The sequence below is a fragment of the Crinia signifera genome, chromosome 5, assembly GCF_055691185.1.
Source record: "Crinia signifera chromosome 5, ASM5569118v1, whole genome shotgun sequence".
Taxonomy (NCBI): domain Eukaryota; kingdom Metazoa; phylum Chordata; class Amphibia; order Anura; family Myobatrachidae; genus Crinia; species Crinia signifera.
Window position 1 is genome coordinate 305669734 of NC_139221.1, and position 16591 is coordinate 305686324.

General features: G+C 46.5%; 1 protein-coding gene across 1 annotated transcript in view; it reads right to left on the reverse strand.

Moving 5' to 3' along the window:
- Nucleotides 1-16591, reverse strand: part of VPS50 (VPS50 subunit of EARP/GARPII complex) — a 198191-nt gene that overhangs the window by 165454 nt on the left and 16146 nt on the right. Inside the window, exon 3 of the mRNA XM_083189450.1 lies at nucleotides 4806-4928. Coding sequence (XP_083045576.1) covers nucleotides 4806-4928 — 123 coding nt within the window. The remainder of the gene's footprint in view (nucleotides 1-4805; nucleotides 4929-16591) is intronic.

The window sequence follows — 16591 nt, forward strand, 5'->3', positions numbered from 1 at the left end:
AGAATCAGAAGAATCAGAATCATCTTTATTGGCCAGGTATACTTGCGTATGCTTGGAATTTTTTGTGGTAACAGTGCAGCATCAATCAGGGAACACAAAGGGGGTGGGAAGAGAGGCATAAACATACATCACATACATTTCACATGTATCTAGAAAAGTTCGAGTTAGTATTTGGTATGTTCAATATGGTTTAGTTGGTGGACAGCTATTGGGAAGAAGCCTTTTGTAGTTCTTGTCGTCTTTGCTGGGATGGACCTAAAACGTCTGCCTGACGGAAGGGGTTCAAACAGGTTGTGGCCAGGGTGTAGCTTGTCCGCCAAGATCTTTCCTGCACGCTTATTGACCCTGGCTAGGTATTGTTCTTGGACAGTGGGGAGCTCCGCCCCAATGATCTTTTCTGCCATCCTCACCACTCTTTGCAACTTTCGTCTGTCATTCTCGTTTGCTCCTCCGAACCAGATTGTGATCGAGGAGCAAAGGACAGACTCTACTATGGCAGTGTAGAAGATGAGCAGCAGCTCCTGCGGGATGTTGAATTTCTTGAGTTGCCTCAGGAAGAACAACCGCTGCTGAGCCTTCTTGACAGTTGTAATGTTGTTGGGACCCCATTTGAGGTCGCAGGAAATCTTTGTTCCTAGGAATTTGAAGGAGTCGACCCTCGACACTACTATGTCAGATATTATGAGTGGGTGCATGGCATTTGGTTTCCTTCTGAAGTCCACCACCATCTCCACCGTTTTGAGGGGGTTGAGGTCAAGGTTGTTTCCGCTACACCATTTAGTTAGCCGATCCACCTCCCGTCTGTATGCCGACTCGTTTCCATCCATGATAAGGCCGATAACCGTTGTGTCGTCTGCAAATTTTATAATTTTTACTGACTGTTCTGCTGAGGTGCAGTCGTTTGTGTAGAGGGAGAAGAGCAGGGGGGAGAGGACACATCCTTGAGGGGCACCGGTGCTAATTGTGCATGTGTTTGAAATGAATGCGCCTGCTTTCACCGCCTGTTTCCTTTCAGTCAGGAAGTCAGTGATCCAGGAGCATGTAGGTTCTGGGACTCCTAGTGAACGGAGTTTTGGCTCCAGGATGTGAGGGATGATAGTGTTGAATGCCGAGCTGAAATCAACAAATAGTATCCTTGCATAGTATCCTTGCAATAGTATCCTTGCATAGGTGCCATATTGCTGAAAGCGGAACTTTCTCCGGCGAGTATTGTGAGCTGGTAACTCATGTGAATGGGACTCCCATGGAAGAGTAATGCTGTGTACACACGGTCTGATTTAATTTCCGATGTTGACGATATAGTCAACATCGGATCAACATCGGATGCAGATCGCAAGGGTTTTAACCCTTGCGATCCCGATCCGATCCCGATGCGCGTTCACGTATCGGAAGCCAGAAAGTCTTGGCTGCCTTGTCTATATAGTGCAGATCTGCACTATATAGTCAAGATAGGATGCAAATCGGATGTGCCTTAAGATCCTATCCACGATCCTATCTGATCAGATCGTGGATAGGATCTTAAGGCACATCTACCGTGTGTACACACCATAAGTCTGACAACACTGCCTATCTGGGTGAAGGCAAACAGTGGCAGGAGAAAGGACTGCAGGGTTGGGAGTGGCTAGGAGACGCAGTGACCTGGGATAACATCAGCCTGAAGGCAGACATTGGCAGGAAGGAGGACTGCAGGGTTGGGAGTGGCCGGGAGACGCAGTAACCTGGGATAACATCAGCCTGAAGGCAGACAGTGGCAGGAGAATGGACTGCAGGGTTGGGAGTGGCTAGGAGACGCAGTGACCTGGGATAGCATCAGCCTGAAGGCAGACATTGGCAGAAAGAAGGACTGCAGGGTTGGGAGTGGCCGGGAGACGCAGTGACCTGGGATAACATCGGCCTGGAGGCAGACAGTGGCAGGAGAAAGGACTGCAGGGTTGGGAGTGGCCGGGAGACGCAGTGACCTGGGATAACATCGGCCTGGAGGCAGACAGTGGCAGGAAGAAGGACTGCAGGGTTGGTAGTGGCCGGCAGACGCAGTGACCTGGGATAACATCAGCCTGTAGGCAGACAGTGGCAGGAGAAAGGACTGCAGTTTTGGGAGTGACCGGGAGACGCAGTGACCTGGGATAACATCAGCCTGTAGGCAGACATTGGTAGGAAGAAGGACTGCAGGGTTGGTAGTGGCCGGCAGACGCAGTGACCTGGGATAACATCAGCCTGTAGGCAGACAGTGGCAGGAGAAAGGACTGCAGGGTTGGGAGTGGCCGGGAGACGCAGTGACCTGGGATAGCATCAGCCTGAAGGCAGACAGTGGCAGGAAGAAGGACTGCAGGGTTGGGAGTGACCGGGAGACACAGTGACCTGGGATAACACCAGCCTGTAGGCAGACAGTGGCAGGAAGAAGGACTGCAGGGTTGGGAGTGGCCAGGAGACGCAGTGACCTGGGATAACAGCAGCCTGAAGGCAGACAGTGGCAGGAGAAATGACTGCAGGGTTGGGAGTGGCCGGGAGACGCAGTGACCTGGGATAGCATCAGCCTGAAGGCAGACAGTGTCAGGAAGAAGGACTGCAGGGTTGGGAGTGACCGGGAGACGCAGTGACCTGGGATAACACCAGCCTGTAGGCAGACATTGGTAGGAAGAAGGACTGCAGGGTTGGGAGTGACCGGAAGACGCAGTGACCTGGGATAACATCAGCCTGTAGGCAGACAGTGGCAGGAGAAAGGACTGCAGGGTTGGGAGTGGCCAGGAGACGCAGTGACCTGGGATAACATCAGCCTGAAGGCAGACAGTGGCAGGAAGAAGGACTGCAGGGTTGGGAGTGACCGGGAGACGCAGTGACCTGGGATAACACCAGCCTGTAGGCAGACAGTGGCAGGAAGAAGGACTGCAGGGTTGGGAGTGGCCAGGAGACGCAGTGACCTGGGATAACATCAGCCTGTAGGCAGACAGTGGCAGGAGAAAGGACTGCAGGGTTGGGAGTGGCCGGGAGACGCAGTGACCTGGGATAGCATCAGCCTGAAGGCAGACAGTGTCAGGAAGAAGGACTGCAGGGTTGGGAGTGACCGGGAGACGCAGTGACCTGGGATAACATCAGCCTGTAGGCAGACAGTGGCAGGAAGAAGGACTGCAGGGTTGGGAGTGGCCAGGAGACGCAGTGACCTGGGATAACAGCAGCCTGAAGGCAGATAGAATGTATTTCTCTTAGTATAGCGAACTTCTCCAGAAGCCAGATAAACACTAGACTTGTCCAATATGCTGGCTGACATAGCATTTCAGCCGTACCCATCAGAATGATGTAAAGAAGAACAGAACAATCCCTCGTTCCATGCTTCATTATCTTGCACAGCGGGGCACGCAATATCCTCCAGTTTCCCATTTAGCATGGCGGACCGGATGATATCGCTAACAACCACCGGAGCAGGCAGATTAGGCAGACACCTAACGATCTGGACGATATGTTGTTCCAATTTGGCCGGAAATGCTCTAGTGTACAACCGGCATAAACATAATCATTTTTTTATTGGTTAGAATTATTTTGTCATTTAAATGCATTTAGAATAAAATTAAAATGAAGTTCTGAACACAAATGTAAAATAAAAATATATCATTTTATAAATATAATAAATATTTGACATATGTGCTAATTAGCTAGGATGCTGGTTAGCAAAGGTTCCTATAACTTATACTGGCACGGTTTCTGGGGAGCCATTATACGGGCACGGTTTCAGTGTATCCATTATACGGGCACGGTTTCTGGGTAGCCATTATACTGGCACGGTTTCTGGGTAGCCATTATACTGGCACTGTTTCTGGGTAGCCATTATACTGGCACTGTTTCTGGGTAGCCATTATACTGGCACTGTTTCTGGGTAGCCATTATACTGGCACTGTTTCTGCGTATCCATTATACTGGCACTGTTTCTGCGTATCCATTATACTGGCACGGTTTCTGCGTATCCATTATACTGGCACGGTTTCTGCGTATCCATTATACTGGCATTTGGAGGAATACAGTTGATGAAAAAGCAAAACAAAAAAGTGCTGCATAAATAACTTCTGAATTGCCGATATATTATAACTCCAGCACAGACTGGGATTCTATAATGTAATGGCTAACTAGAATCTCAAACTTCCCATTACAAAATAAAAGACAACATCTGTTCCCTTTACAAGATATAGGGGTCTATGCACGAAGTCTAAGCCTATAATGTACCAGCCAATAAGCTCCTTCCTACCATGTTAAAAGCGGTGTTTGAAAAGTGACAGTAAGGAGTCAATTGGATGGTGCTTTATTTCTGTCAATGTCTTGGTACATACTGTAGACATCTCATATTCATTTGCCACGGTGTACTGCATGGTGACTATGCTTTGCATCATTAACAAAAGTTATAAATACAAAGTAAAACCTGAATAAAATATTTATTGAAGCCAAGAAAGAACATACAAATACTTTGTTAAATCTGGGGCTTAACTGCCCTTCTAAATCTAAACCTCCCAAACTATGAACTTTCAAAGGGGTGGAGTTTAGGAGCAAGCGGGTGGAGGTGTGGAGGAATTGGGAGTGGATAGCACTAAAGTGGGTGTGGCCTGGCAGGGTATGAAAGAATCGGGGCTTCTTTTTTTTTAGCTGTTAGTTTATAACGTCCTAGTTTTGCTGACAAAACGTTGGGATAAATGTAAATGTCAAATAAAATTGCACATATACATGCTAAAAATGAAAAAACGAGGCCTGTACCAAACAGTAAATCATTGTTACAGAATCTTAGCATCCCATTACTACTAATATTACCATTATACATTGCTCACCTCAAGTTCATATTTGACTATATCAAGAGAGTCATTGGAAAAATATACGTCCCCAACGCTGTTGATCAGCTCCTGCTCGGCCTGAGGATCCGACGCCTGCTCACGAAATTCTCGCTGTTCCTCCTTAAACAATGCAAAGAATAACGTAAGTGGGACCGTGCAAATGTCCGTTCCCACAACATGTTACAGATACTTACCGTATTTATACAAATATTAGGAATACTGTACAATAGAAAGACTATGAACATATACAGAGTATCACATCCACTGTACTGATTTATTTATATTGAAATTTGTATTTTTGCTAGACCAAAACAGGAAAAAACAGAGGTTTAGTGTTAGACCTTATGTCTATATAATAAAACCAGTAAGCCCGCTCGAAGCAAAAGCTTCAAAAGCTAGTGTGCTACCTTCAGTGTTTGTGCATGTGTGAGAAAGATGTAGTTTCACTCTCTGCCAACAGATGGCAGTGTTTCGGAGACTCAGAGACACTAGACATATATAATATAGACGATACAGGTTGAGTATCCCCTATCCGAAATGCTCGGGACCACGAGCATTCCGGATATGGGAATTTTTCGGTTTTTGGAATATATTTTTTAAAACATACTTACCTGTCCCCTGATGGTGTCCGGTGGTCCCTCGGCGTCCACAGCAGGCCTCCGGCATCTTCTCTGGGTCTCCAGCGGTCCCAGGAATGCATTGCGCTAGTGTGCGCGCGCACCGGTGACGTCACCGGCGCGCACACTCGCGCAATGCATTCCTGGGACCGCTGGAGACCCAGAGAAGATGCCGGAGGCCTGCTGTGGACGCCTGGGGACTTGGTAAGTATGAAAAGAGGGTTAGGGGGTTAAAAAATAAATAAAAAAATTCGGATAAGGGATGTCCGGATACTCAACATACATGTATGTATGTATGTATGTATGTATGTATGTATGTATGTATGTATGTGTATATATATATATATATATATATATATATTTATATGATAGGATGATAGTAATCAGTGTCGCTGACAAATATATTACACTGCATTCTTCAACTACACTTTACCAGGCTGCACCCATGGCCTATAGATTACTAAAAAACTGTTTGTGTTCCACCAAATGCCACAGTGTGCCCAAACACAACTAAAAAGTGCTGGTGCCACCGGCACCATAATAGTCTATGCCGCTGTAACCGGATCTAGAGCCGGAACCCCTACAGATTACTTCCCCCAATCCAGGTCAGGATAAGCACAGCTTGTTCCACTACCCCACCAGCCTCCCTCCCCTGCAGCCTAACCCTGACCTTCCCATCAATGTGCCTAACCCTAAACCCACCACCACGGCCCAAAGCGAAGAGACCCGGCATACTTTTAGGATGTCGGGATTCTAGCAATGACATTTCTAGTTAAATCAGGATACCGGTGCCCATTTTTGATCCGACAGTCAAGATTCTGGCACCAGGATTTTGACTCTGGTATTCCAATCACTGACATGGTGCAGCATGACCACAGTATGTATGGTGTATGTATGGTTTATGTGAGCGATTGTGTATAATGTGAGTGACAGAGACTTTACGCCTCCCACTTGCTCGTACATTATGATATAAAATCCCAGAGGCAATATCGGGAGGATCAGGACGTGGAGACACCGGTGACTCATGGGCGCCCGGGAACACTTGCAGAGGCAGAACCACAACTAATTGAGCTGCATTGGCTGTAAAACTGTTCTGCGGAGAGAGTCTCACTTGTTTGATTGCAATCTTATTCCATTGTCAGCCAGCTAATAGAGCAGGGAGGTAGAGTGACATTTCCCAAGCATCCGACACAGCGCATCCATCACCCTCCTCACACATCTGCTGCCAGCTAGATTCTCTTATATCTCGTCCTCTCGGATTCTAACAATTCCTACTATAAATTATCTCAATTAAAATGAACATGCAACCTGGTTTGAGGTGTAATTCCTAGAAAAATGATGTCATTGCTGGGCTGGAATCCATACATTATGCAGTGTTTGACTTTATCTTGGCATGCCCAGCTCCACTGTGTACACCCCACACATACACCATGGAGGTACGCAGTCTGGTATGGGGGGGGGGACAGAGCATATAGTCCGTGGGCACAACAGATGTCTCAATTCTTTACCCTCAATCCCTTGATATAAGCATTTTCCCCACTATACTGGATCCCCGACGCCAGGAGGAAACCCCCCTGCACCGCAGAAACCACAGGATCCCCGACGCCAGGAGGAGACCCCTCTGCACAGCAGAAACTACAGGATCCCTGACGCCAGGAGGAGACCCCTCTGCACAGCAGAAACTACAGGATCCCCAAAGTCAGGAGGAGATCCCCCTGCACAGCAGAAACTACAGGATCCCCGACGTCAGGAGGAAACCCCCCTGCACAGCAGAAACCACAGGATCCCTGACGCCAGGAGGAGACCCCCCCCTGCAAAGCAGAAACCACAGGATCCCCGACGTGAGGAGGAAAACCCCCTGCACAGCAGAAACCACAGGATCCCCGACGTCAGGAGGAAACCCCCCTGCAAAGCAGAAACCACAGGATCCCCGACATCAGGAGGAAATCCCCTGCACAGCAGAAACTACAGGATCCCCAACGCCAGGAGGAAACCCCCATGTACAGCAGAAACTACAGGATCCCCAAAGTCAGGAGGAGATCCCCCTGCACAGCAGAAACTACAGGATCCCCGACGTCAGGAGGAGACCCCCCTGTAAAGCAGAAACCACAGGATCCCCGACGTCATGAGGAAACCCCCCTGTAAAGCAGAAACCACAGGATCCCCGACGTCATGAGGAAACCCCCCTGCACAGCAGAAACCACAAGATCCCTGATGTCAGGAGGAAACCCCCCTGCACAGCAGAAACCACAGGATCCCTGACGCCAGGAGGAGACCCCCCTGCAAAGCAGAAACCACAGGATCCCGACATCAGGAGGAGACCCCCCTGCACAGCAGAAACCACAGGATCACCGGTGCCAGGAGGAAATCCCCTGCACAGCAGAAACTACAGGATCCCCGACATCAGGAGGAGACCCCCCCGGAACTGCAGAAACTGCAGGATCCTCGGCGCCAGAAGGAAATCCCCTGCTCTGCAGAAATACAGGATTCCCGGTGCCAGGATGAAATCCCCTGCACTGCAGAAATACAGGATTCCCGGTGCCAGGAGGAAATCCCATGCACTGCAGAAACTAATGGATCACTGAGCCATAAATAAAATGAAGCAAATGCATGTTTTACATATACATATTAGATAAAAGTTGTGTGTATATATTTATTTATATATATATATATATATATATATATATATATATATATATATATATTTATATTTATATTAAAACCACATACATATAAATGCATACAGACGAAATAAAAAAAAAAAAAAACAATGTGCACATTTTATTAAATGTACAGTAGACACTGGAGAGGCTGGAGCTGGACATACACTCGGCCATACACTCGGCACACATGAGCATGCACAGAACAAGAAACAGGAAGGTTTCCACAATCCTAAGTCTTTTACACCAGAACGTGATTTGTGAGTATTGTGACACAGCACTACGTCGGGGATGGTGTGTGGAATAACTACGGCTGGCATATTCAGTGTGGCATAATGTGAATTCTGACTCCTATGTGAATTATGGCTCATTCTGTTTGGAATAATGTTAATTTTTACTACTTCAGTGTGAAATTTCCCTCATTCTGTGTAGCATAATGTAAATTTTGGCTCAATCTGTGCGGCATAATATGTAATAGGCAAGTATAAGGGGCCTACTATTGTGTTGCATGATGTGTAAAAGGGGAATATGGTGTGCTACAATACATTCATTTTGAGTGACCACACCCCCTATTTCTGGAGTGCAGCTCTCGAATATCTGCTGAAAGTATTAAGTGACCCCCCCCCCCAGAATAAATAATTGCCCGCCCCTGCACACTGCTGCCACGTGTGGTTTAGGCGCATGCGATTTAAGCCTCCTGCGCTCAGTGGATCAGTATTGGGGATATCAGAACCAACATGTCCACATGTGTGCGTTCTGTAGCAGAAACTGCAGCAATCTCTTATATATTTGGCTACATCTGTCACTCAAAGTGTGTCTGGAGCTGTAACGCTGGGTTGTGGACTTCCATCTTAATTTATGATTGTCATCACCTGTTTTAAACAGGGTAATTGATAAGAAAGGTGTTTAAGCACAGGTGATGGTAATCCATAAATTAAGAAGAAAGTCCAGAAACAGAGCAATGTATCCCTCCTGGAGAGGGTCATGTTGGGTATGCACCTCCCTCCCCCCCCCCCCATTCACGGCATCCCCACGATTAAATTGCACATGCAAAACACTGACATGGCTATGGTCGACAATGAAAAAGGTTGACAAGATTTATTTTTCACTTTTTCAATGTTTTCATATTCATTCTCATGTGTCGAAATGGACACCAATGAAGTGCCACACTTATGTCAACATTTACATGTGTTGACCTTTCTGTGTTGATTTTTTCTTGTGGCGATTCGCGGCACCCCCGCGACCCCCCTCCCGCGATTTGCAGCACACCCCCCGCAATTCGCGGCACCCCCGGTGAATCCCGCGATTCTCGGCCCCACCCCGTGACACCCCCCCCCCTCCTTCGATTCGCGGCACCCCGCGACACCCCTCCCACGATTCGTGCCGGCCCCTCCTCCCGCGGTTCACGGTGCCCCCCACGACCCCCCCTACGGCGATTCCCCACCCCTGACCCCCCCTCCTGTCATTGCGGCAACCACCTGCCCCCGCGACCCACCCTCCCGCGATTCACTGCAACCTCCCGTGCCCCCCCAATTCGCGGCACCCACACACACACCCCCCCCCCCCGCGACCCCCCCCCTCCCACAATTCACGGCATCCACCCACGACCCCTCCTCCTGTGATTAGCGGACACCCCTCACCCCCTCCCTCCCCCCCCCCCACCCCCGCGCGCGATTCACGGCAACCCCAGGATTAAATGGCACATGCAAAACACTGGCACGGCTATGGTCGACAATGAAAAAGGTTGACATGAGTTTTTGAAGATTTATTTTTCTTTTTTGGAATGTTTTCATATTCATTCTCATGTGTCGACATGGACACCGATGAAGTGCCACACTTATGTCAACATTTACATGTGTTGAACTTTCTGTGTTGATTTTTTCTTGTAGCAATTTTTTTCCAGTGACAACTATGAACTATGTGCACCTCAACCTACACATCATCAACCAATTCTTTGTATAATATATAACACCTGTTCTGTTTTACTGTAGGTGTTTTAAGTCAGACCTTTTACTGCTACTATTACTGTTTATGTAAATGCATTCTGAATGACAGCAACATCCTACCATCCTTCTACAAGAATATATAACCAACTAGGTGATTCATCGCGCCCCGCGCACCCCCCTCCCGCGATTCGCAACCCCCCCTCGCACAATTCACGCCCCCTCCCACGCTTTGCGGACCCTCTCCCGCGATTCGCCGACACCTGCGCCCCCCCTCCCTTGATTCACGGCACCCCCGCGCCCCTCCCGCAATTCACGGCACCCCTAAGCCCCTCTTTAGTCCCCCATATACTCACACACCCCTATCACTACCCAGCTTCCTGCTCTCCTGAACCGTAACTTCCACCACTGACGCTGTTTTGCCCACATGCCCCTATCATGCCTCATAGCCCAGCTTCCTGCTCTCATGCACCCGAACTCCCACCCAGTTAGAGGAGACACTGACTAAGGGCCACCATCCTGTACTCCTGTACTGCCACACTGGACCCTCACCCACTGGCAGAAGCTGCACAGTATCTCCCACCCTCCTCTTTAGTCCCCCTTATGCCCACACACCCCTATCACTACCCAGCCTCCTGTTTTCCTGTGTCGTGACCTCCGCCAGTGGGGAGCCGCTGACTCAGAAACACCCTACTATACTATTGCACACACACACACACACACACACACCTAAACAACATGCACACACAGCCCCCCCCCCACACCCACAAATGTCACTGTACCATCCACACTATCAATGTACATCTTACTCTGTAACCGCTTTTTAATTAAACAAAACAATACACACCCCCTTCCACATCATATGCTCTCTATTTAACACATTTCACCTATAACTCAAGTTGCAATACAGGCCATCTTTCATACAATTCTAACCATCTTTCTCATATACAAATGTTCACAAATTAAGGGGGCGCAGCCCCTTACGACGGTGTGAAGAGCGCCCGTAGGGCGCGATGAATCACCTAGTTCTATAAGAAACACATAATAACAAAATCAAGGCTAAATTTAAAAAAAAAAACACATTATTAAATAAATAACCACAAAAGTCACAACACTTCCCGCCCGTCATGCAGAACCCTGGAATCATTTATAAATGACGTAAGGCTGTCCATACATATAATGTGCTCAATCCTTATCAGCGTAAAATAATAATATAGAGAGAAAAGAAATAAGCTGGATGTAAAGTGGAATTCCTATGCAAAGTCACACGCGAGCAGTCAGAACACACAGCGAGCACTGTGCATCCTGTGCTCAGTGACACAGGCCAGAATCAGCATGACTGACGCGGATCGAATGTGGAGCAGCAAGGAACGCTGGATGCAGCCAGATACGGGATAATGGTTATGTATAGATTGCTGGTTAAGAGCCCAAACTGCATGTAAGCAGGTAAATCAGATTCATAGGGTGAGATTTAATAAGATGAGAGATTCAGAAAGTGAGAGATTTGGTAAGAAATCTCCAGTTTTTTTTAAAGCGGCAATCATTTACACTGCAAAACCAGTTTGATTTTGAAGTGTAAAGGATTGCCGCTTTAAAAAAAACTGAAGATTTCTTACCAAATCTCTCACTTTCTGAATCTCTCATCTTATTAAATTTCACCCATAGTGTTCACTCAAGGGCAGGATGCTGACCACCGGGCAGGGCACTTTTTTGAATCGGGAGGGCACATTTTATATTAGAAACTTACATTACAGGAAAAAAAAAAAAACATATATACAAAATTGCACACTGCACTAAGATAACGCCCATGAAACATTGTCATACTCTGCTATGCCCATTACATATTCTGTCATAATGACAGTTACACATTATGGCACACACTGTAATGCCTCTTACACAATATACCACACACCATAATACCCATTACACATGATGGCACACACCAAAATTGCCAGCGTGGTGGGGGGCAGCGTAAGGGTGCACAGCGCCACACACAAAAAGGGCAAGGTGCATTTTGAGGTTTTAAAAGGGGGCAGTGTGCTGCATCCTGCAAAACAAGCTTAGAGGGAACACTAGATTCATGTACCAGCTATGTTAACATTAAAAAGGTCTTCTACATCCAGACATATCAGCCCAGGGATCAAACACCATCTTTAGGGAGGCATTTAATGGTATAACGGGGGGGGGGGGGACACACAAATTTTAAGGATTCCAAAAAGAAAGACTGCTGCAGTAGATACCGCTGATATTTGCTGCAGTCCCCCCATTCCAATTCTGGCAGCCCCTATAGGTTTCTGGGGGGGGATCCTAAATGGTCAGATTCCTATAGATATGGTCCTGCAAATGTACCCTGGAGAGGGATCTCGCTGGCCCCCGCTGATACCCAACTTGGCGGCTGCGCTTGGTCAATCGGAATACAGAGTAATACCGGATGACATCACGCTGCGTTCAGCCTTCAGACGACATGAGTTGTTATTAGAGGCTGTGTCCTAGCAACAGTTCTTTGCTAAATCCACAAGTACAGTGTGACATAGCAAACTGAATCATTAAGGGGGGGTATGCAATCGCCGTCGAGCATCTCCCGTGGGGGAGATGCTCGACGGGCCCTATTCAATGCTGTCTTCCCTGACAGCATTAAACAGGGTTTCCTGGCAGAACGAGCCCAACATCTCTAGCTGTCGAGAACAGCCGGGAAGTGACAAGCTGCCGGCTGCATCTCGTCACTTCCCGGCCGCAACTCGCGGCCACGCCCCCTTCTCATCCCGCTGCATCCCGCTGCAGGCGGGACATTGAATCCCGCCTGCATGTTCTCGGTCGAGCAAAAAGAGGGGGAGTGTTTTGATCGCACAGGAAATTATTTTATGTAGAAGAAAATACCTTTTAATCACCATATAGTTTTAATGACTTTTTAGGTGTAAGGTGTGCTACCGCTCAGCACTGAAATGGATACAAAGGGAAAAACAACAGAGTGCTTTTTTTGCGGTGCACCACAAGAAGAATTGATAATAAAAAGTAACTTTTATTAATATGTTTTAAAAGACGTTGCGAATATAAAAATAAACATGTAACACAAGACAGATGTGAATAAAAAAGGAATCAGACTTCCTAACGTGGCGGGGTTTTTTTTGGAGGGATGGAGGTTATCTAATTTCTTGTGTCAGTATAACCTAGTCATTTAACCACCAATGAAAAATGGAGACAGTGGATATTTCTATATTAGTCCACTGAATTGGGAACCGTGTCCCTATTTCCTCAGTTTGGTGGTGAATATGTCCCTAATTGGATGCAGTCGGCGTCCCGTCTGTGTATACCAATTCTTTAGGGATACTGAATGGCAGCATACGTTGTATGTCACGCTGGTACTTCTGCCAGTGGAACCCTGTATTTGTAATTCTCAACAAGTATCTTGTCGGTGTATACGGAATCAATGATATATCAGGCACCACACTTATTAGTACATATTGGTCGACACAATCGATACAATGGATTTTAAACGTGTATGTCAGACAAAGTGAAATGTAATGAACAGTGTCACTGTGGTCACAGTGAGATACGTGGTGGCCTATGCTCAAATGGCATCAAGCCCTGCGTTTGCTTTGGTGCTCAAATAGGTTTCCGCTGTATAAACGGGTCTGTATAACTGTGCGGTTTTGATGTGCTGATGCGCACTGTCGAGATTTCAAATAGAGGTGCTGTTATTGCCAGCAGGGGCCTGTAGCCAGTGTTTATATATTATGACATATACCCTGATGGTGTATACTCTCACACACAGGTCGACATTTACAAAATGTGCTTTATTTCGGTGCTTTTTATGAGCATTATCACAGTATTACCACCAATGGTTTGATTTGTCAAGATTCGATTGAGGCATATATCGGGAAGTGGTAATCAGTAGTGGTAATCGCGATTGACAGTCAAATGCATTAAGTATATATGCTTTATTATTCTGTGTCCACACTTTATGTGTCGATATGGCCACTTGTTTTGGCTAACCCCAAAGGGATATTTATCAAAAAGCACAGTGTTACTGTCCGCAGAGCCCTGCCGTAAGTAGTGACAGGATATTTTATTTCACCGTATATAAGGGTATATCAGGCTGTGCAGTATGAGCACGCTGATGCACACTGTCGAAGGTAACTGTTGCAAAATGTACACTGTGTCAATCGGGTGTCCTGACTTCTGTATGTTACGCTAAGTAGGCACCACACAGTGTCACAATCTGCAGAGCCCTGCAGCGATTGATCACAGAGGTAATTATTTCGATTACGTTAGTGTATAGGTATCGAACTGTACAGCTTAGGTGTGCTAATGCACCTTGCCCGGGTTGAGCGTTACGATAGACACTGTGTCACTGAGGTATTAAATCATGTATTTCACGCTATATAAATCACCAGACAAAGTAACTATCTGCAGACTTTGCAACAGTGGTTATAAATTGTTCACAATTGCACTGAGTGCACTCGTCTGTTAAGCCGTGTGGCTTCAGCGTTCTGTGCGCCAGATTCTAACAGGTACTGTGGCTTGTAAGTACCGCTAGGTTTCTATGTCACTGACAAAATTATAACATTTACAACATTATAGTTATCCCTCTTTCCCCCCGCTCACGGGAAACGCCTGACGCGCGTTTCGCAAATGAGCTTTTTCAAAGGGCCTTTGAAAAAGCTCATTTGCGAAACGCGCGTCAGGCGTTTCCCGTGAGCGGGGGGAAAGAGGGATAACTATAATGTTGTAAATGTTATAATTTTGTCAGTGACATAGAAACCTAGCGGTACTTGCAAGCCACAGTACCTGTTAGAATCTGGCGCACAGAACGCTGAAGCCACACGGCTTAACAGACGAGTGCACTCAGTGCAATTGTGAACAATTTATAACCACTGTTGCAAAGTCTGCAGATAGTTACTTTGTCTGGTGATTTATATAGCGTGAAATACATGATTTAATACCTCAGTGACACAGTGTCTATCGTAACGCTCAACCCGGGCAAGGTGCATTAGCACACCTAAGCTGTACAGTTCGATACCTATACACTAACGTAATCGAAATAATTACCTCTGTGATCAATCGCTGCAGGGCTCTGCAGATTGTGACACTGTGTGGTGCCTACTTAGCGTAACATACAGAAGTCAGGACACCCGATTGACACAGTGTACATTTTGCAACAGTTACCTTCGACAGTGTGCATCAGCGTGCTCATACTGCACAGCCTGATATACCCTTATATACGGTGAAATAAAATATCCTGTCACTACTTACGGCAGGGCTCTGCGGACAGTAAAACTGTGCTTTTTGATAAATATCCCTTTGGGGTTAGCCAAAACAAGTGGCCATATCGACACATAAAGTGTGGACACAGAATAATAAAGCATATATACTTAATGCATTTGACTGTCAATCGCGATTACCACTACTGATTACCACTTCCCGATATATGCCTCAATCGAATCTTGACAAATCAAACCATTGGTGGTAATACTGTGATAATGCTCATAAACAGCACCGAAATAAAGCACATTTTGTAAATGTCGACCTGTGTGTGAGAGTATACACCATCAGGGTATATGTCATAATATATAAACACTGGCTACAGGCCCCTGCTGGCAATAACAGCACCTCTATTTGAAATCTCGACAGTGCGCATCAGCACATCAAAACCGCACAGTTATACAGACCCGTTTATACAGCGGAAACCTATTTGAGCACCAAAGCAAACGCAGGGCTTGATGCCATTTGAGCATAGGCCACCACGTATCTCACTGTGACCACAGTGACACTGTTCATTACATTTCACTTTGTCTGACATACACGTTTAAAATCCATTGTATCGATTGTGTCGACCAATATGTACTAATAAGTGTGGTGCCTGATATATCATTGATTCCGTATACACCGACAAGATACTTGTTGAGAATTACAAATACAGGGTTCCACTGGCAGAAGTACCAGCGTGACATACAACGTATGCTGCCATTCAGTATCCCTAAAGAATTGGTATACACAGACGGGACGCCGACTGCATCCAATTAGGGACATATTCACCACCAAACTGAGGAAATAGGGACACGGTTCCCAATTCAGTGGACTAATATAGAAATATCCACTGTCTCCATTTTTCATTGGTGGTTAAATGACTAGGTTATACTGACACAAGAAATTAGATAACCTCCATCCCTCCAAAAAAAACCCCGCCACGTTAGGAAGTCTGATTCCTTTTTTATTCACATCTGTCTTGTGTTACATGTTTATTTTTATATTCGCAACGTCTTTTAAAACATATTAATAAAAGTTACTTTTTATTATCAATTCTTCTTGTGGTGCACCGCAAAAAAAGCACTCTGTTGTTTTTCCCTTTATGTTCTCGGTCGAGCTGACCGAGAACGGGACTGGGTCACGGCGGGCGAGCAAGCTCGTCTGCCGTGACCCGAAGATTGAATACCCCCCTTAATCTGCAATAAAGATGTGTATGGTGATAAATAGGGCCTTATACTGTATAGTAATGTTTCAGGGAACACAGCTGTAGACAGGGCTGCAATCAAATATTGTGGTGCCCGAGACTGACAAAATAG